The sequence below is a fragment of the Rhinatrema bivittatum genome, chromosome 8 (assembly GCF_901001135.1).
Source record: "Rhinatrema bivittatum chromosome 8, aRhiBiv1.1, whole genome shotgun sequence".
In the NCBI taxonomy this organism is placed as follows: domain Eukaryota; kingdom Metazoa; phylum Chordata; class Amphibia; order Gymnophiona; family Rhinatrematidae; genus Rhinatrema; species Rhinatrema bivittatum.
This window is the reverse complement of record NC_042622.1, coordinates 93,581,956-93,603,012: the sequence shown is the minus strand read 5'-3', so window position 1 is coordinate 93,603,012 and position 21,057 is coordinate 93,581,956. Positions and strand designations below refer to the sequence as shown.

General features: G+C 44.5%; 1 protein-coding gene across 1 annotated transcript in view; it reads right to left on the bottom strand.

The window, feature by feature from the left end:
- Nucleotides 1–17,428, bottom strand: part of OLFM1 (olfactomedin 1) — a 64,121-nt gene extending 46,693 nt beyond the window's left edge. The window contains exon 1 of the mRNA XM_029612293.1: nucleotides 16,956–17,428. Coding sequence (XP_029468153.1) covers nucleotides 16,956–17,021 — 66 coding nt within the window. The 5' untranslated portion in view covers nucleotides 17,022–17,428. The remainder of the gene's footprint in view (nucleotides 1–16,955) is intronic.
- Nucleotides 17,429–21,057: the final 3,629 nt, after the last annotated feature.

The window sequence follows — 21,057 nt, the reverse complement described above, 5'->3', positions numbered from 1 at the left end:
CTAAAATACTGCCCAGAACAACAGATTCATACGTGGACGGCAAGTAGAAGAACTCAGATTATTAACTTCCCCTTTCTCATTCTGATTTTTATTTTGTTCCATGAGATATATAAAACAGGGATCTCCCTTCTTAGGCATTCCTGCCATTAAGGATCTAATCAGATGGGGGCGCTGCTGAGCCAAGCATCGTCAAGAGTTTGTATGTGCACTGTCGTGGTGCATGTAAATTCTCAAATGTTGCCCCGAGGAAGAGGAGGAAATAGGAATATTGCAGAGATACAAAATGAAGTCCTCACAGAAGTTTTAAGAAACCGGATTATGAAACTGCACCTTCTTTGGGAATGGGTATCCTCAGGCGGCTGGTGCTCTCTGGGGATAAGCCTGAATGCAGTGCTGCGGGGAGACCAGGGCTTGATTTGTGGGGGGGAACGGCCTGGAGCAGCGTTCCACCACTTATTTCCAGACTTAAAAGAGGCAGAGCAGAAGGGATGCTCTGCTCCAGCCTCTCCACTCAGGCAGCCTACACGGGGCAGAGTGGGGAAGGGGGTGGACTTGGCTGAGATAAAGTGGAGAATAGTCACTCTGCTCCATAATCAAGCCCCCTCCTCTCCTATTCTGAAGCAGACACTGCAGAGCAAGGAACAGAAGCTAACATTAAGGTCAGATGGCACACGTTTGAAACTTGTGAGCAGCAGTGCCCATCAGTAAGGCTTCCACCCAGGCCCTGCCCCTGACCCCTCGCACAGTTTACACACGGCCCTGGCCATGCTTGCTTCCTCTGCCTCCCTACCCACCCCGGCACCACAGTTCAAACTTCCATGTTGTCTACAAATGAAGCCCCATTCGTAGTACAGGATGGGAGAGGGACAAGGGCAGCCAGCACAACATCTACAAATCTTTCCTCATAAAATAATTTAAAATGTAACCTGTAGGCCACATACACTCCCAGCAGTTCTGCACAGCTATACCCATGACATTTCCCACAGACTTAAACTGCATAAAATATCATGTCCTTCCTCAAGGTATTTTTCTGCAACTCTCAACTTTCATCTAAATGCATTGGCTGGTTTGTACACTGATATTAGGTCACAGGTGGACACGACCTTCCCATCAGGTGATGGTCTTTATTTTTTTCATAAAGAAAGCCTAAAAAACTAAACTAGATTGGGACAAAAAGGAAAGGAGGCCAATGAATAAGTTGTAGCATGAGGAACAGAAGTTGGAATGATTACATACTTCTTCTGGGCTGCCATGAAAGAACAAAACTATGAAATCTAGTGCAGTAGCTCTCAGCTCTGTCCTGGAGATGCAGCTAACCAGGCTGGTTTTCAGGATATGTGCAAGGAATAGACATAATATAAAGCTGCATGCATTGGAGACCCAGTATATGCATCTCTATCTCATGCATGTTCACTGTGGCTATCCTGCAATCCAGACAGGTTAGATGCACCTTCAGGATTGGTTTGAGAATCAGATGCAAGCTCATCTTATTCTTCACCACTTAGTCACTGTGACCTAGAATAAGTCCCATCAGCCAGAAAACTTAAATAAGAAGTGTTTTAAATATTTATAGACCTTGATCCTGCTTTCCTTCCCATATTGTTCAGATGGATCTGGGAATGGGATTAAAACAGCTTTAAAGTAATAATGCAGAGGTTTATTTATTTTTTAAAAAAATGTATAGTCTGCCAATCCAAAGCATTTGTTCTTGGTATATATGACAACAGGTTCTCATACTAGCCCTGGTGATCCCATAGTCAGTCAGGTTTTCAAGATATGTGCAATGAATATGCATGAGTGAAATCTGCACACCTCAGAGACCCAATATCTCATGCATATTTATTGTGGATATCCTGAAAACCCAAGTGGGATCACTAGGACAAGTTTGGGAACCCATGTAACAGAGGATTCTGTGAAACAAATCAGAACAAAACATATATTTATTTATTATTTTTAATTTGATTTCCCGCTTTTCGTTAGCAGATAAAAGCGGGGTACAATTAATAAAATAGTATTACTATCATATACGCATTCATAACAGGACAGATCACAAGTAAAAAATACAAGTAAAATCCTGCCAAAACATGCTTAGGGGTAGATTTTCAAATGTTACGCGTGCGTGTCCATGTGCGTGCGCTACCCGGCACGCACACGTGGACGTGCAATTTTATAACATGTGCGCGTGCGCAAGGGGGGGGTACACTAAACTGAAACCAGCCTTCCCCAGTTCCCTCCCAACCCCTTAGCCTAACCTTCCTTTCCCTAAATACCCCCAATATTCTTATCTTACCTTTTGCTCCTGCTTCTGAGCAGGAGCAAGTTGCACGCGCCGGCACCCTGCCGGTGTGTGATCCCCCGGCACAGCATCAAATGGCTATTGTGTCGGGTGCCTCTAGCCACGCCCCGCCCCTCGGACCGCCCCTTTGGGTAGCCCCAGAACTTACACGCGTCCTGGGGATTTACGTGCGTGGCCGGGCCCTTTGAAAATTGGCCCGGCGCGCATAAGGCCTGGCCACGCGCGTAAACCCCGGGGTTTTACGAGCGTACGTTTTTCAAATCCGGCCCCAAGTTAAAAAGTAGTTTATACGATTTGTTTTAAATCTGCTGGCTGATATTTTCATGGAGAGTCTCCTTGTTTTTTGTTTTATTTGAAAGGGTAAATAACCATCTTTTCCTTACCCAGTCCACCCCTTCATGATTTTATTAGCAATCATTTCTCCTCTCGGATGTTTCTTTTCCAAGCTGAACAGCCCTAACCTGTGTAGCGCCTCTCATCAAAGGAGTGCCTTCTTCATTGTTTGTTGCCCTCCTCTGCACATTTTCTACTTTCACTATGTCTTTTTTGAGATGGGGGTGACCAGAAATGCACACAATACTCATAGTGCAATCACATCATGGATCTATACGGAGGCAACAGCAGATTTTCTGTTTTGTTCTCCATTCCTTCCTGGATCATTCCTAACATTCTATTTGCTTTTTTGACCACTGCTATGTACTGGGCTCAAAATTCAGCTTAGAAAATCAGTTTTCTCTCTCCTTTCTGATTACTTGAAATAAGAGTAAATAGGATTCTGTAAAGTCATGAAATTTCCATAGCTTATCTGTTCAGATTTCACACTTGTCAGCTCTCCCTGCTCTGCTCCCTCGCCTCAACGGGGAAATGAAAATTCGCATAACTTAAGTCTTAGAATATTTATGATAAGAGCCATTTTCTGTCTATTAAACCACAGCAAGTGGATTAAATTTAATATACTTCATTCGGCAATATGTTTTGGTCTATTACAACCATGTGAATGTTCTCATAAAAACAAAAGATAAGTCTTCTGAGCCCAGTGGCATAATCAAACCAAAGCTTAAATATGGAGGCTCTATGCTCAGTGGCACAGAACAGGAGAGAGGCTTTTGAAAACAGACCCTGAGAGTTGAAAGTGTCCCAGAATCTCTTTGTCAAGTGGGGCAACGGAACAAAAATGCAGCAAGCAGGTAGCCAACGTCCACCAGAAAGAGTGATCTAGCTACTAGATCTCAGCAGTAAGGGCTAGTTTTGAGTTATTTCCACCACCTTGAGGTTGCTGCTTGCCCATTCAGCACCCGATCACAATGGGCAGCTTGGGTTGCCCCAGATCTGCAGTGATTTACTGGGTTTTGTGATGATGTCCTCTGGTTAGAGAATACAGCTGAAATGTTTTAGACTTTGGGATAACAGCATCTTGTCTGTCTGTGCCAATAACATATTGAGTGCTTGTAGTTTAAAGAAACACAATGACCACATTCTCTACGTTTCACGCTTCTTTCTCCTCTGATCTCCCTTATCTTTTCCGAACTGTTTACTCCCTCTCTGTCATCTGCTGATAACATATGAGAGAATCTGCATACGGAATGATTTTTGGCTTCGTTTTCTGGCTATGGGGATCTGGTTATATTCTACAAGCAGAACGGTAGGAGGGAATTGCAAACCATTTTTTGCAAATATCGCAGAGGGGCTGTGCGGTTTTGTTTAGATTGAAGAAGGCAAATTATGGCCCATGGGCTAAAACTGGCCCCTCAGCAACTTTTTGCTGGCCCTGCTACGGTAAAATAGGTCAGGGGACCTGATGGTAACCTGCTTTGAAGTGGCTAAGCAGTCACAATAGGTAGAACATAAATCAGAGATTTAAAAAAAAAAAAAATGGATGTCCAGCCCGAAAATGCTCTAATTCTGGGCTGACTTGCCCAGAGTCATCAAGGGCCCGATATCACGCGGGTCTCAGCTCGTCAACAAAGGCGACATTTTTGGGCCTTTGATGAGGACGTTTTGGGCTTCTGCCATGCATGCTGTCGTCAGTGCCTTTTTCCTTTGCCACAGCTCCCCCGGGAAGCTGGGAAAGCCAATCAGAAGTGGCAAGAGCAGTAGGTGAGGGCGCAGGTGCTGCAGGCCGAGCTGTCCCGCGCACCTGGACCCGCCGCTGCCATCGCTGGAGCGCAGCTGCCGCCGGAACCTTGCTGCCATCGATCGCCTTTCCCCCACTCCTACCTCCCACCCTCTTGCCTTGCTGAAACTTCCTAACCTGGCTCTGCCGGGGAATGGCCGTAGGAGCTAGAGAAGAGTGATACTTAAAACGAGAGGCTCGCTCTCTCTCTCTCCCCTACCCCGGCGGGTTAATCCTCAGACTTGACCGGGTTTCCGCCACGGTCAGGCCTGAGGATTACGTTGCAGGGGAAAGCTGGGGGGGGGGGGGGGGGGGGAGAAAGGCGGGGGAAGGGAAAGGAGGCTAGGGACAAGGGGGAAGGCAAGGGTTGGAGGCGAGAGAGAAAGGGATGTTGAACATAAGCACCATAGGAAAGGGGGGGGGGGGGGAAGGCAGAGGGGGTAAGGTGACAGGCATGAGGGGAAAAGAGAAACGCGTGTGGGGCAAGAGGTTCCAGTTCATAGAAGAGCGGGGGGAGGAGGAGAAAGAAAAATAGACAGAACTGACTTTTCTCCAATCTTATATATAACTATAGTACTGTAGTACAGTTTTCGGATTGTGCAGATTTTTGTACTGAAATAAAAACTGAAGAAAAGTTGTAATTCAGTTATGTAGGAAAGGCTGAAGAAAATATCAATAAGCCTCGTCTATTTATTCTCAGCGTTTCTTCATTTTTCCTTTTTTTAAGGCCCCCCCCCGCCCCATCCCTGGTGCCACTAGCGAGGCCCTGGTTTAGAAACGTTTGCCTCCCCTCCCCTCCCCCAGTCTTTGCTTTGGTCTAGAATTCATCCAGCCCCGTCTCCATGGAGGCAGTGATCCTGGGCTTCCCAGACGATCCCGGCGCTGCTGGTGGCTCGGCGTGAGCTGACGGTAAGGCATAAGGACAAAGGTTCAAATTCAGCCTCTCTTGGGAAGGGGAATTATCTGCGGTGCCTGAGCGCTCACTTTGCGGGTGAGGCCTTGGGATCGATGTGCACGTTCTCCAGGTAAGTTTTCTCATGCTCTGTTTTAGCTGTCAGAATGGCCGCGCGGCCTAAGGTGCCAGACCCCAGTGCTCTTTCTTCCCCGTGTTGGGTGCTCTGGTCTCCCGATGGAGGCGTGGGTTCGAATCTTACTTCTGACGCCCTCCTCCTTTATTTTAACCAGGCTCGATGGACCTCTGTTTGACCCCAGCATGACACTTCTTACTTAACAGAGCCGAAGAATAAACTGGAGAACCACAGCAGCAGGAACAACATTTGAAAAGGCCTAAAATGTAAGGAATAGGACATTTTTTGCACAACCCTCATCAGGTGGCCTTGCCCATAAAGTATCATTTTGCACTTCCAAATTTATATGACACCCCATGAGAGGCGTGCTGCCCAGCACTTTTTAATTTCAATTATTAAGCATAAGAGGCATTACTCACAGTGCCTATTAACTTCCATTATAGAGCCAGCAAATACTGTGCTAAGATTTATGCAGCTTCACCTTCCCATTATTTCAAAATGTTTAGTTTCTTTTGCAGTGTTTTGAGTAAACAGCAAATCAGTCCTGGAACGCAGTCTAATCCAGTTTATTTGAAAATAGAAGTTGCCTTCCACCCTCCCCCCCCAATTAGATTCAGATGGAGGTTGGCATTAAGTGCTGCAATGACCTTCTGTCTCATAATTTTATAGTGGCTGCACCCCAAGGTTATCATTCATAGCTGAAAATGAGGTTGTGCTGTCAGCAGAGCTTGCATTTTTCATACATCTAATACTCTTTGACGGTAACTGGTTTTGCATTATTTTATACACGATGCTAATACTGATTACAAGGACTGATAACTTCAGGAATAAATACTTCCCAAGACTGGAAATTACCTGCCTGTTTAATGGGGAAAGCTGAATGCAGTGGAATAAGACATAAATTGGTTTATAAGATGAAACGCTGCCTTGTATCATAAGCCACTGATTTACAATTTAATCCATATGATTTCCCTCTGGCTCAACAAGTGTAGAGTGGTAATGAATGCAGCCAAGATTAAAGGGAAGACTTAAAAATCATCTGCATCTCTTAGTGTGGTCTCTTGGCTCACAGGGTGTGGACGGCACTCGAGTTGTTGGGACCAGCTGGTCAGCCCTTGATCTTGAGTGAATCAGGACAGAGTGAGCACCAGCACCTTCAGAAAGCATTTTCCAGGTGCAAGGGAGGGAGGATTCCCAAATGCCTCCCTTTAGGACAGCCTGATGCAGTCCTAATAAACTCTTTGCATACCTGGACATGTAATAGTCATTAGGGGAAACAAGACACCACCAGCCCATGGCATGCAAAGGGGGGGGGGGGGGGAACCAAGATTGGAGCAATCAGCCTGTTCCGACAAAAAAATAATGGTACCTCTTTATGACTCTTTCCAAAGGCATTCACACATGCAAACTAGGATTGCCAACTGGCTCCAGATTTTCAGGTCAGGTCGATCCAGTCCTGGTTTTACTCTATTGCATGCTGGGACTTATTCTGATTTCCCTATTGCATTCCCTAAGAAAAGCAAGACTATAAGTACCTGAATGCAGGGGAGTAAAACCAGGACTGGATCAACCTGTCCTGAAATTCTGGAGCCAGGTGGCAACCCTAGTGCAAACTGGCTGACTGAAAAGCTACCCGCACAAAAAGCAGGTGCAAGTCTGTGCAGGTACTTTGCAAAAGTGAAAGCAGGCACGAACTTCCTCTTTGAATATTGGTGCAAAGTCCATGTGGGTAAAAAGAATCCAGCTCAAAAAAGCAATTTCCTTGGCATTATCCCTTATGCATATCTCCAGCACTTTGAAAATATGGGCTGGTGGTGGTCTCCATCACCGTGTACAGCCAGAAATCGGAGATTCATTTATTTCCGCATTACTTTGCAATCAGAGCAGCCTGGGGGCAGAGTTTAGCTTTCTGAACCAGAAGCTGAACTTTTGATTAGATGCTGCATGAGAGGCGCGTCAGATACGTTTTGCTATTTGCCAGCTGTTAGCTGCTAGTAATTGGAATTTACGGACCGCAGCTCATTAGGTTTTGTGCCGTTTCCCAAATATTTGTGCATAGAACTAGAAAAGCAAAAATGTCCTGAGTGATACAGTAAGCAGAAAGAATTGGAGCGTTTAATGTTTTCTGCATTAAGCAGACGTGTGCGCACGCATTTTCTAACGCACACAAGTGCAATGGACTATCGTTTATCCAGCAGTGAAGCAGACAAAAGATTGCAGGGGCAAACACCTGTGTGGTTGCCCAGCAGGCCAGCACTTTTGCCATGCGTGCTTGCAGCTCCTTGTCCAAGAGAAACCAGCCAGGCAGTTTCTGGCAGAAGATCAGCCAGTGGGTGCACTGTCTGCATGCTAAAAGCACCCCGAGAGGGTGCAAAATAGCGCACACATTTAGAAATCCCAAATTCATGTGCTCTCTGCCTTCTCCCTCGCCCCTCCCCAACCTTAAACATGGGCTCCCAGGACTGCCGCTTTTTAAGCAGGCCCATGCGTGCTTTTAGCTGGGCAAGGAGAGGCAATTTTTCAAACAGGTCAATTTACTTGGTAAATGGCTTTGAGATTTGCCCTTAAGGAGGGTCATTTCAAAAGCCATTAAGCTGTTGGAAACTGCTGGTCCTACATGCGGATGAACGTGTGCACTCAGGGCCTCTGGGTGCATACTTTTACCCCCAGGAGGGGGAGGTGAGTTTGGAGTGGGGTTTGGAACTATGCACGGACCTCATTGCATTTTCAAAATTATCCATAGATTTTGCCTTGAAAGGTTCCTGCACAAATCAGCGGGTGCAAATGTGTGCGGGTTCTATTCCTGGGGACATTTTCAAAGTGAAAGTAATGCACAAAATAAAAGTACCTGCATATTTTGCACTTATGTGCACAACTCCCCAAAGTCTGACTCACTAAGGGGTAGATTTTTAAAAGGTTGCGTGCGGGCGCACATGTACACCTGATTTTATAACTTGCACGCGCAAGTTATAAAATCCGGGGCCGGCGCGCACAAGGGGGTGCACAATTGTGCACCTTCCATGCGCCGAGCCGCGCAGCCTTCCCCCGTTCCCTGTAAGAGAACTTCCCTTCCCCCTAACCTGACCGTCCCATCCCTTCCCCTAACCTTTCCCCCCCCAGCCCTGCTTTAACAGCCCCCCCCCCCAAATTTTTGTTTTACCTTTTGCGCCTGCCACTGGGCAGGCGCAAGTTGCGCGCACCGGCCGATTGCCGGCACGCGATCTCTGACACAGCGGCAAATGGCCGCTGTGCCAGGAGCCGCTGACCCCGCCCCTGCCCCGCCCCCAGACTGCCCCCTCCCCGAGCTTTTTTGCAAGCCCCAGGACTTACGCTCATCCCGGGGCTTTACACTCGCCGCCGGGCCTTTTTAAAATAGGCCCGGCGCGCGTAACCTTTTTAAAATCCGGCCCTAAGGCTTTTTCCCATTATGTGTCTATGGAGAAAAATAATGTAGTATATCCTAATTGTGGACTTCTATAAGCAGCAAAAATGCCGTGGGTGATAGGGACATTCACCTACTGTGTCCAAATGATTTTGTACAAATATAATCATTAAATATATTGTATTATATTCAACTATACTGGAAGCATCGGAGAAAGTTCTTTTCTACTCAACGCACAATTAAACTCTGGAATTTGTTGCCAGAGGATGTGGTTAGTGCAGTTAGTGTAGCTGTGTTTAAAAAAGGACTGGATAAGTTCTTGGAGGAGAAGTCCATTACCTGCTATTAAGTTCACTTAGAGAATAGCCACTGCCATTAGCAATGGTTACGTGGAATAGACTTAGTTTTTGGGTTCTTGCCAGGTTCTTATGGCCTGGATTGGCCACTGTTGGAAACAGGATGCTGGACTTGATGGACCCTTGGTCTGACCCAGTCTGGCATTTTCTTATGTTCTTAAGCATTAGATTTTCCCACTGATCAGGGTGGCTTTAAGCATTACACAAATTAAGCGGTCACCTAGGGTAGCAGCTTCTAAGAGCAGCTGCAGTCATAGTAAAACAAGAGTGTTTTTGTATGGCAAGTTTGCTATATAGGTTCTGAGTTATGTTTTTTGCAGGCTTTTGTGTTACTTCACAAGCAGTGTTAGCCCGCGTTTGGACGCGTGTTTTTGACGCGCTAGCTTTACCCCTTATTCAGTAAGGGGTCGAAAACGCGCGTCCAACCCCACCCCCCCCCCCCGAAACTAATAGCGCCCGCAACATGCAAATGCATGTTGCGGGCGCTATTAGTTATTCCCGTGCGATTCAGTAAGTAAAATGTGCAGCCAAGCCGGGAAAGTGTACAGAAAAGCAGTAAAAACTGCTTTTCTGTACAACCTCCGACTTAATATCAATGCGATATTAAGTCGGAGGCCCCAAAAGTTACAAATAATTAAAAAAAAAAAACATTTAAAATCGGCTCGCGGGTTGAAAACCAGACGCTCAATTTTGTTGGCGTCCGGTTTCCGAACCCGTGGCTGTCAGCGGGTTTGAGAACCGACACCGGCAAAATTGAGCGTCAGCTGTCAAACTCGCTGGCAGCCGCCGCTCCTGTCAAAAAAGAGGCGCTAGGGGCACGCTAGTGTCCCTAGCGCCTCTTTTTACCGTGGGCCCTCATTTAAATACTGAATCGCGCGCTCAGGAGAGTGGCCTGTGAATGCGCCAGGAGAGCTCTCCCGTCACTTTTACTGAATCGGCCTGAAAGTGTCTGATAACGGAGGGAATTTGTATCACTGTTACTAAGATTACACCAGAATTTGACATTTTTTTTTAAATGTTGAGAAGTAAGGGAAAACATTGTTGCTCAGCCATTTCAGAGATTATCTTTAGTCAATGTGATATGAATTTCTTTTAATTTATAAATGAATGTATTTCTTGATTTTATTGGCAGTCTACCCTCAAAAGTATCAGGCATTGTGACATGATTTCTACAAAAACAATTATATATATATATATATATATACACACACACACACACACAATAAAGTTTAATATTTAAAAGTTTGGTGTCCAATTATGTATTTTTTCTGGATCATTCTTGATGGATGGGTAGTAGTGTGATCCTGATTGTTAAGTTTAATTATCAGACTCTCAGGGGAGAGCCCAAGGTCCTGAAAGTTAATTGGGGTGGGGGGAGGGGGACGCATGGAAGGCTGAAGGTTCATCTAGGGGTACCTAATACCATTGCATCGACTGCCACTGATACATGTTTAGTCTGGGCACTCAGCTGCAAAAAGGAAGTTTATAAAGATCAGATGGAAAAGAAATCAGAATTCTACTACTTTTTAACTTCTAGTATTGAGACTTGAGTGCTGTAGATGAAAAGCAGTATTCAACATTGCAAACCAAAGGTCGGTTAGACTGAAATACTTGGTTCTAAACGCATAGATTTATTCTACAGCATCGCACACCTCTTTAAGGAAAGAATAACTTACAGAGTTTCCATGCTCCCCTCTGGCCTCTCATCTTGTCTTCTGCTGGCGCCTGACAAAGGTAAGGTAAACTCTACCTGGGGCCAGCAGAGGTCAGAGACACCTGGGGAATAGGATATATTCCTGCTGTATTATTCTCTGAAACTCACAAATAGGCCCAGATTTTTTGCTAAGTAGTGCAGGCAATTGCCTAGGAGCGGCTGGGCTGAAAGAGGCATCTTCTCCTCTGTCCCAGTGGCACTTTTGTGCTGCTCAGGCAGCGACTTCTCATCAGAATCACCCCCTTGATGGATTAAATGGTCTGTTTTCACAGTGGAAAAAGATAAACAGTAGAAAACGATAAACAGTGGACCTGCGCTTTTCAATATATTTATAAATGATCTGGAAAAGGGGTACGACGAGTGAGGTGATCAAATTTGAAGATGACACTAAATTATGCAGAGTAGTTAAATCTCAAGCAGATTGTGATGAATTGCAGGAGGTCCTTGAGAGACTGAAAGATTGGGCTTCCAAATGGCAGATGAAATTTAATGTGGACAAGTGCAAGGTGATACATATAGAGAAAAATAATCAATGCTGCAGTCACACAATGTTAGGTTCTATCTTAGGAGTTACCACCCAGGAAAAAGATCTAGGCGTCATAGTGGATAACACATTGAAATCGTCGGTTCAGTGTGCTGTGGCAGTCAAAGAAAGCAAACAGAACGTTAGGAATTATTAGGAAGGGAATGGTGAATAAAACAGAGGATGTCATAATGCCTCTGTATCGCTCCATGGTGAGACCGCACCTTGAGTAATGTGTACAATTGTGGTCGCCGCATCTCAAAAAAGCTATAGTTGTACTGGAGAAAGTGCTGAGAAGGACAACCAAAATGATAAGGGGCATGAAATGGCTGCCCCATGAGGAAAGCCTAAAGAAGTTAGGGCTGTTCAGTTTGGAGAAGTGACGCCTGAGGGACTACAAAATCAAAAAAGAACTTGAACAAGTTAATGTAAGTTGGTTATTTGCTCTCTCTGATAACAGAAGGCCTAGGGGGCACTCCATGAAGTTAACAAGTAGTTCATTTAAAACAAATTGAAGAAAATTATTTTTCACTCAGCGCATAGTTAAGCTCTGGAATTCATTGCCAGAGGATATGGTTATGGCAGTTAGTGTAATTGGGTTTAAAAAGGGTTTGGATAAGTTCCTAGATGAAAAATCCATAAACTGCTAATAATCAATAAGCAATAGTAACTTGACATTTATCTAATGTTTGGGTACTTGCCAGCTACTTGTGACTTGGATTGACCTCTGTTGGAAACAGGGTGCTAGGCTTGATGTACCCATGGTCTGACCCAGTATGGCATATCTTATGTTCTTATGTTCTTAGGTACACAAGCAGGAATGTGGCATTTGAAGCACTGTAGAATCACTGCCAGTCCACGAAGGGGCGGCTCTGATGGAACTGCCTGGAGATAATACCCTTATTCAATAAACATACACATGGTTACTGTGACTCCAACATCGCTCTAAGCTTCAACAGCAAGAGGAAATGTGGGAAAAAGGATTTGCACTCACAAAGCAGGGAGTAGCTGGCTTGTTACGGCGGTTACTACCCCAAACCAAATAAGCCTGATACTTCACTTTCAATGCATATACAGCATAGCTCTCTGCTTCAACGGCAGGGGAGAAGAAAAACTGATACTTCACGCATATCCAGCATAGCTCTCTGCTTCAACGGCAGGGGAGAAGAAAAACTGATACTTCATACATAGCTTTCTGCTTCAACGGCAGGGAAGAAGAAAAACTGATACTTCACGCATATCCAGCATAGCTCTCTGCTTCAACGGCAGGGGAGAAGAAAAACTGATACTTCACGCATATCCAGCATAGCTCTCTGCTTCAACGGCAGGGGAGAAGAAAAACTGATACTTCACGCATATCCAGCATAGCTCTCTGCTTCAACGGCAGGGGAGAAGAAAAACTGATACTTCACGCATATCCAGCATAGCTCTCTGCTTCAACGGCAGGGGAGAAGAAAAACTGATACTTCACGCATATCCAGCATAGCTCTCTGCTTCAACGGCAGGGGAGAAGAAAAACTGATTCTTCACGCATATCCAGCATAGCTCTCTGCTTCAATGGCAGGGGAGAAGAAAAACTGATACTTCACGCATATCCAGCAAAGCTCTCTGCTTCAACGGCAGGGGAGAAGAAAAACTGATACTTCACGCATATCCAGCATAGCTCCCTGCTTCAACGGCAGGGGAGAAGAAAAACAACCAATAAGGGCTGAATAACATAGTCTGGGTAAAACAAATAAGCATGGGTGTAGCTTGCTTATTGCGGCGGTTACTACCCCTACTACCCCTAACTAATCAAGCTCGATATTTCACTTGGATGCAGCTCCATCACTGCTCTCTACATTAATGGTGGGGGTGGAAGGGAAATAGAACCAAAGAGCTAAGAGAAACAGATAAGTATGAGAAAAAAATGTGTGAAGCTTGCTGGGCAGACTGGATGGGCCGTTTGGTCTTCTTCTGCCGTCATTTCTATGTTTCTATGTAACACTGCTGCTCAGGCTGAGCGTCGCTTAAGAACGAGGGCATCCATGCCTAGGAAGAGGCAACTCATTAACCATGGTGCTTCCTCTTGGGGGGAGGGCAGAAAATCTTCCACATCCTTGGAGGGGACCCTACGCCATACCTATGGGCACCAAAGAAGTAAATCTGGCCTTGTAACAAAGTAAATTAATTTTCTTTTTCTCTAAAATATATTTTTAGATCCAAATGGTGTGTACCACTTAAAAAATAGCACTATTCTCTCAGAGTTGCATATTGTGGAAGAGCTGCTAGTTTGCTTGGCTCTTTTGAAATGCTTCTTTACAACAAATGGTATATAACATTACATGGTGAATGTAGTACAGATGCAATGCAGTATGTTTCCTGAATCTTTCCTTGCATTTTAGCAGCAAAATCATGAGACCCTTTCCAAAATAAGATGATTTCAGAATCAAAACTTGGAGATTTTAGGTCAGTGTAGTGGCTTAATGGCAGTACTGCCATGTACACAATCTGTATTTTTTTCCCAGGCTCAGCTTCTGCTCTTTGTGCCACCTGAAGCTGGGGGAAGAGAGAGTCCCAGCCATTGCACAGTAGTGACACCTAGTGGGTGTACTGGGTTCCACAGAAAGCACACTGTGGTCTGGATGAAATACTGTCACTGCAGTAGCTGGACCGGATAGAAGGCAGGTTAAATATGGGGGAAAGAAAATCCAGGGTAACTGCAAATGTAGATTCATGGAGCTATAGCCCTAGTAGGAGCCAGTTCCAACTGAGCTGGCAGCCCAAAGGAGCAGGAGGAAACTGCCAAAGTGCAAAATAAAATCGCTTTAGTGTTGTGAATAAAATATGGTATTTTTTTTTTATGTGTTTTGCAAACTGCTGTCTTGTCTGACTTTTTAGTCCTGAATTTCCTGGTTTAGTGGACAAAATGCAGCTTCATCTTGGGACCCACTGCAAATCTGAAATCTACTGGTGGCGATGGGGCAGGGAGTTATGAGGGTCTAGACCCAGATTTTGGGATGCTCTCCTTGCTTGTAACTAGAGAAAAAAATATTAAAAATAGTTGTTGCTTCAGTGGTTAAACAATAGTTCCCAAACAGAGTGCCCCGGCTGAAAGAGCCATTAACCCGCAAAGGGCACTGACTGACACAAAGCAAGCCGAGAGATTCTAGGATAAAAGGTTTCTCTTGCTTATGCTGGGTGTGGCAAAGAAAAAAAAAAAAAGAAACCAAGAGACTGAAACAAACCTGAAACAGAACTGTAAGCAAAGACACTCCGACACTTCACTGGGCAGCTCTTTACTCCCAGAGAACAGCTCTGATAAATCGCATGTTCTGAACATAATTTCACTGAAAAGCACTGTCTTATTACATGATATCAATCCAGGCTGTGGTTGCTTCTCTAACACTTCCTTGTCCACAGGGCTAACTGCCTCTCTGCTTCTCGTTAAGTACACTATGTTTTCTGACATACGTCCCAGCATCCTGACTGAAAGCACTTGATAAAACCCATTGCTATTGCTATTATTATTGATAAGAAATAAATACATGTCTTCTTGCAAGGTAAATGTGGTTTGTTGCTAGAGGCACTGCAAGGGCAGAGAGTGGGAAAAGTCAAACAGGGCTCATGAATGAGGATAAGCTGTTGATGCTAAGCCCCGTGCATATCCACTGGGCTCTTATCAACCATCATATAGACCTGTACTCATGGAAAGGGAGGGGCAATCAATGTGTGCTGTCAGCATGGAAGGTGCTAGAGACCCAGAGCACCAGGAAGCAAAGTTTCAGATAGCCAGACCTGCACCCCAAACTCAGACAGGGACAGACTCTTTAAAAACAAACTTTCCCAGAAGCTGGCCAGTTTTTAAAAGACAGCCCTGGGCGCATCTCAGCAAGTCCAGCACCTTATGAAGGAATTAATATCTGCACATGCTCAGCCAACACCTACTCCCTCCCCCCCCAAATCTTACTGACTACCAGCCGACCATCCTTAAAACACCAGTCTTTGTAATTGTTGGTTGTGCTTGTTTATCTTTGTTGGGTGGCTTGTCTCCCTGTTGTGTCATTTGCTGGTTCTCGGTTTTGGTGTAGGCAAACTTTCAGTTCATGGGTAGTGACTTCATCATGAAACATGCTCCTCTTCATTGGGAACCTTCCTCCCATCAAAGCCAAGAATTTAGAGTTTGAGGTTTGACTGTCCTAAGAAGTGTGCTAATGGCTTGGAGTATCAGTGGTCTTTTCCTGTTTGTTTGATGAGATTAAAAGCTTCTTTTGCCACCATGAAGTCAGAAGGGAACTGAGTGACTCTACCAGCTGACCCTGTCCTGAGTCAGAAGAAGATGATCAAAAATAAAAGTATTATGTTACCTGGGCATCCCATTCCCTGGTTATACCATACCAGAGGATCTTCTGAATACTTTTCTGTTGTTCCTGTTCCCAGTACAATCAAGGAGGCCAAACAATTCTCTTTCCTTCTCTCAGCCTAGCTTGATTTACACTTCTTCAAACACCCTACCCCAAAGAACTGCTAGCCTCAGAAAAAAAGATGAACCCACAAATTACAGAATACTAAACAGATTTTCAGCATTCTGGGGATGCAATAACAAGAAGCCTGAAAGAAAATGTTCAAAGTCACAAAAACTCAGCAGAATCAGATTCAAAATAGTCATTTGTCTATAACATAAATTACAGGTAAATATGAAGGTGTTTCTGAAAGAAAACAGTAGAAACAGGGATAGAAATAAAACTTCTGACTAAATGTATACTATGTACTCAAAACTTGTCAATAACAAACCTTTCATCTCTCTGTACAGCTGATGTTAGCCCACAATAGTGAAGTCTAACAGAGACAGTGCCTGCACCACAGTGTCTATGTGCATCTGTTAGCCTTCCAGTATGCATGGATGGATAGATAACTAGATAAGACAGATATAAAGTAGTATGATTTCCTTTTAATTCATTTAAATGCATGAAAATAAAAACTAACAAAAAACAAGGTGACACCTTTTTATTGGACTAACTTAATCCATTTCTTGATTAGTTTTCAGGAGCCAATACTCTCTTCCTCTGATCTGGATAGATAGATAGATAGATAGATAGAGAGAGAGAGATAGATAGATAGATAGATAGATAGATAGATAGATCGATAAACAGATAGAAATCATAGCAGAGAAAGGATCTGTTAGCATATATCCCAACGTTATACATTACCCACAAGTTCCTCACGATCTGAATATTTAGAGAATAGGTTACCCTTCTCCTAAAACAAATATTAGACAAAGCCACAAGCCCCCGCCTGTCCCTTAAATTTGAATTAAAGAGAGGGAAAGCCCTGCCATAATCCTACTGGAAGCTTAGAATTTCAAACAGAGCAAGTCTTGCAAGAATTGGAGAAGATCTGGGCTCAGCTCGCCCGCACCATGTCTTCGCCAAAGTCAGGGTGAGTGACCTCTATTGCATTGGCGAGAGAAGGCACAAAGCCAAGCCCTGATCGCCACTGGCTGGCTCCCATTGTTTCAGGGGGTGCTCGGCACTAAAGAGGAAAAATGGCGTTAGGAAACCTACTTGAGTGAGTTCTGTGCCCGTCAGGATGAGGAGGAATAGGCTCAAAAGCTTGCTTGTAGGTTGCATTTCGAGATATCAGAGTCAACCTTCTGGCACACGGATCCCCTCCTGCTTTTTTTTTTTTTTTTCCAGCTCTTCTGTTCTTCTCCCTTGGTTACCTCTCAAGTCTTTGTGGTAGCTTTCAGCAACCCGAGAAGGCAAAACCAGACCTCTGTCTTGCAAAAGCTTCACTTAGCATATTTATTATATCCCGGTTCTCTCTTCTCTGGTTGTATAGATATATAGAGAGAGAGACAGAGATTTTTTTTTTTTTTTTGCTAATGGCTCCCCTGCCTGAAAGGCATTTGTAAGGAGAGGTTCAATGGAGCGCAAAATGATTATTCTGCTATTAAAAGTTTGCTTTGAAAAGGGAGGGCTGCGAGAGAGGGGGAAAGAATCAGAAGGCAGCAGCTTGCAAGGATGCAACGAGCAAAAAAAAAAAAAAAAAAAAAGGAGCACAGAATTTTCCTTCCAGGACTAATTTCCTGCCAGGAAAACTGGAGATGTATTTGTAAGCTGGCTCCTGACTGGCCACTGTGCGCTCCTCCCAGATTGGCCACACTATTATTTTCCGGCTCAGTTTGCTTCCTCCCCTGATCGTGTAATACGGCACTGCCCGCTGATTGGCCGGCCTGATTTCCCTGCCAGGGTTGCCTCGTTCTCCCTCAGTACAGTAGGAAGGAAGAGTTTTATTGTTGCATTTCTGGAGCAGGTTAGTCTGTATGCCTCCCTGAAGAACATCAAAGGGCTGGATGGAAATATTGTATTGTTATCTCCGTGACTGCCCACATTAATCTGCAATGAAATAGGAGTTTCTAGCTGCAGGTCTCAACTGAGCAGTACAGCTAGCGCCTGGCTGACACCGCTGTGCCCTCAACTTTCATACCAGGAGACAAATGGTGGGCAAACACACAGTACAAAACTTCCCTTCGGATTTATCTAATCGTATCTATCCTGTACAAATATGGCCAAACACAACAGATACACACTGGAGGGACTGCATATAAAAGCGTACCTTCAGACATATTTGGTGGGAGTGTCCAAAAATTATTTTATTCGGGAGAAAGATTAAAAAAATAATACATGCAATTGCAAAATGTATATTGACCACTGCTTATACGTTCCTGCATTTGCATTGCATTGATGACCCTCTTAACATTGTACTCAGTAAAAGGAATCAGCAGCTTTTAGATGCTAGCTGCCCAGCTTAAATCTTCCAAAGGGAAGTATATTGACTCCACCACTGTTACAGGGTCATTCATCAAATTGCATTAGGGGCTTATTGTGTGATAAAAGGGGACTAATGTGCGATACACATGCAGTGTTTATCCTCTTGCACTTTTCTATGCAAATTTTAGAATGAGTATGCGAAAGCTAGCTTTTTATGCAAATGAGGGACTCCTACCACATGTCATGAAAGTTTAACGCACACTAATGCGGGATTTAGTGTCAGAAATAACCCCTTTTTTGTGCATTAGAGTGGGAAAAAAGTTTTTATCCTGAGTTAACCGCAAACCATTATTACGGGTTGAGGCTATATGGCAGCTATTATCACGAGCAATAAAATGAGGGCTTTTCTCACACATTTCAAATAGGGTGCACATGTAGCCTATATGTAACATAGTGACCACAGCCATTATAACATAAGTGTGTATGTGGTGTGCATGATATCAAATAGGCTGAAAGCACTTACCTGTGTGCTCTATTTGAAATGTACTTGTATATGTGTGTGCAAATCCTGCTTCCATCAAGTAACTGGGGGAATGTTAAGGATGGGATAGGATGGGGGGTTGCATGGATTTGTTCAGGGCTGCATGGGGTAAGGGTGAGAGGAAAACAGAAGGTGAAAATGGCAAATGTGTGATTGCTTTTATGATTTGCCTTTGGAGTGCATAAGACATTGCACTCTGAAGGTTTGTGTATATGGTAACTTTGGTGAATAGCAATTTTTACACTAAAAGGGATATGCGCCAACAACATTGCCAGTTTCACCAGTTTGTTCCCAGCTCGCCCTGCATAGGGATAGGATTTCCAAACCTCCCTAGTTTATTTCTCTTCCTTTCCCCCTGCTAACCCCAAACGGTAATAGCCCGATGACTAGCCTAGAAATTTTTCTTTTCAGACTTACACACCATCCTTAGCAGCAGTAAAGCTTCGAGGCAGGAAACCCCTGCGTGCACCTGTGCACTGAAGTATATACGTGCACGTGTATTGCTTCCCCCTGCATGCCTTTGCCCCACCCCTTGTTTGACACTTTTCTTAGGTGCACACAGCGGGAGATAACTTGGGCGGCTTTGAAAACGCATTCTGCGTATACCGGCTTGACTTCTGCGTGTATCTCACGGTTTGGATATGTGACATGCTATTGTGTTGCACACCGCGATACTATTTCCTGCGATACAAAAAATGATCACGGGTTACAATTTTTTCTTACGCGATGCAGAATGTCAAAAATGTGCCTAACCACACTCCTTATTTATCGTGCCTGCCTATGTGCCATATTCCTGCGATAAATATAGCTATTTGATGAATCTAGACTTTAATTTGGTATGGAATGATGTGGCGAATTCTAGAGATAGAAAAAGAACATAATATCATTTCAGTATATTTGGAGGCCTTTTGAAGTATGCCAAAATACGTGATACCCAGTGCAGGTACGAAATTTGTCTTTTTCTTTCTATGTGAGAGCACGTAGTCTGTGGTGCTTTTGTTGTATGTGTACACAAGATGTGTACAGTTGTTCAGTTTTGTTGATTTATTGCTAAAATCACCTTAAACACAAAAATCTAGGGAAAAAATAGGCAAATTGCTTCCCCCCAAGCACCCACCACCACTGACAATACTCCATATCTCAGCTGCAGATCAAATACACATGCCCCTGTTACACTATGCATATATGTTTACCCACATAAAGGCTGCACATTATTCCAGAACACATTTTATGGGCATACACACATCCTCACCTATGGGAAATGTGCAGAAAATTGCCTTAGTGTCCAGTCAGATGAATCCAGAACAAATGGATTTATGCTCCCCTACCAGCAGATGGATTCGGAGTAAACTGATGTCACAATATATAACTCCCTCTAGTGACATCAGCCTGCCAGTATTCTCCTTCTCCAGCAGATGGTGGATGTGCATCTCCTCACTGGGGATTGCTTCGATTTGAGAAAAGGAGAAAAATAATTCGCCCCACTCTCCTGCAGTGATACCATAAAGTCCCTCCCCCAGTGGAGAATTCCTGAGGAGATTTCCGTGGCCCCTCAGAGGTGTGCCTTGGTCCAGTAGCTGGTTTTTCAGCCAGAGTGGACTGAGCTGTTTAAGCAGTGAAAGGCAGCAGATGCAGGAAACCAAGCACAGCGGTGATGGCAAATGCCCTCTTTTCCTGCAGCTGGAGATCGTCTTTGTGCTCAACTAGGTAAGGCTGAGCTCCAGTAAGTGTTTTTAATTTAAAAAAAAAATGTTGCAGAGACTGTGAAAAAGAGTTATGCTAGGGCTTCCTTCCTCTTGGTCTCCGTGCTTGGTGCGCCGTTCCGACATTTGTCCTGCTCTGTGGGAGATTGAGGGACGTGGGCAGCTTGGCGGGTTGAACAGCCTCCATTGGCTAGACCCCGCTCTGAGGTTTCTTGGTTGCTCGCTGCAAGCTAGGCCTCAACGGCTTTTTGCGCTCTTCTTAGGCTGCCCTCTATAGGATTGTCGATTCGGCATGTGCGACTAGCTGTGCATCCAGTTTTTCTGGATGCCTAGTCGGGCTTTGTTGTGCATCCAGGTTCACGCTTCCTTGTGCATCCAAGTTAAGCATTTTTTGTGCGCTTGTCCTTTGAGCAGTGCTTATTCTATGGGCACCTAGATATGGGATACCTAGAGTTATGATTCCTAAGTATTGGACACCCAAGTGTCAGACGCCCAAGTGTCGGGTGCCACGTGTCGGACGCCCAAGCGTCAGATGGCCAAGTGTTGGACGCCTAGAAGTTTTGGACATTTAAAAAAAAACAAAACAGCTAGACACAGGCCTCCAGTTGCTGCTCAGCATGCTGTTGGCCATAATGGCACCTAGTCCTAA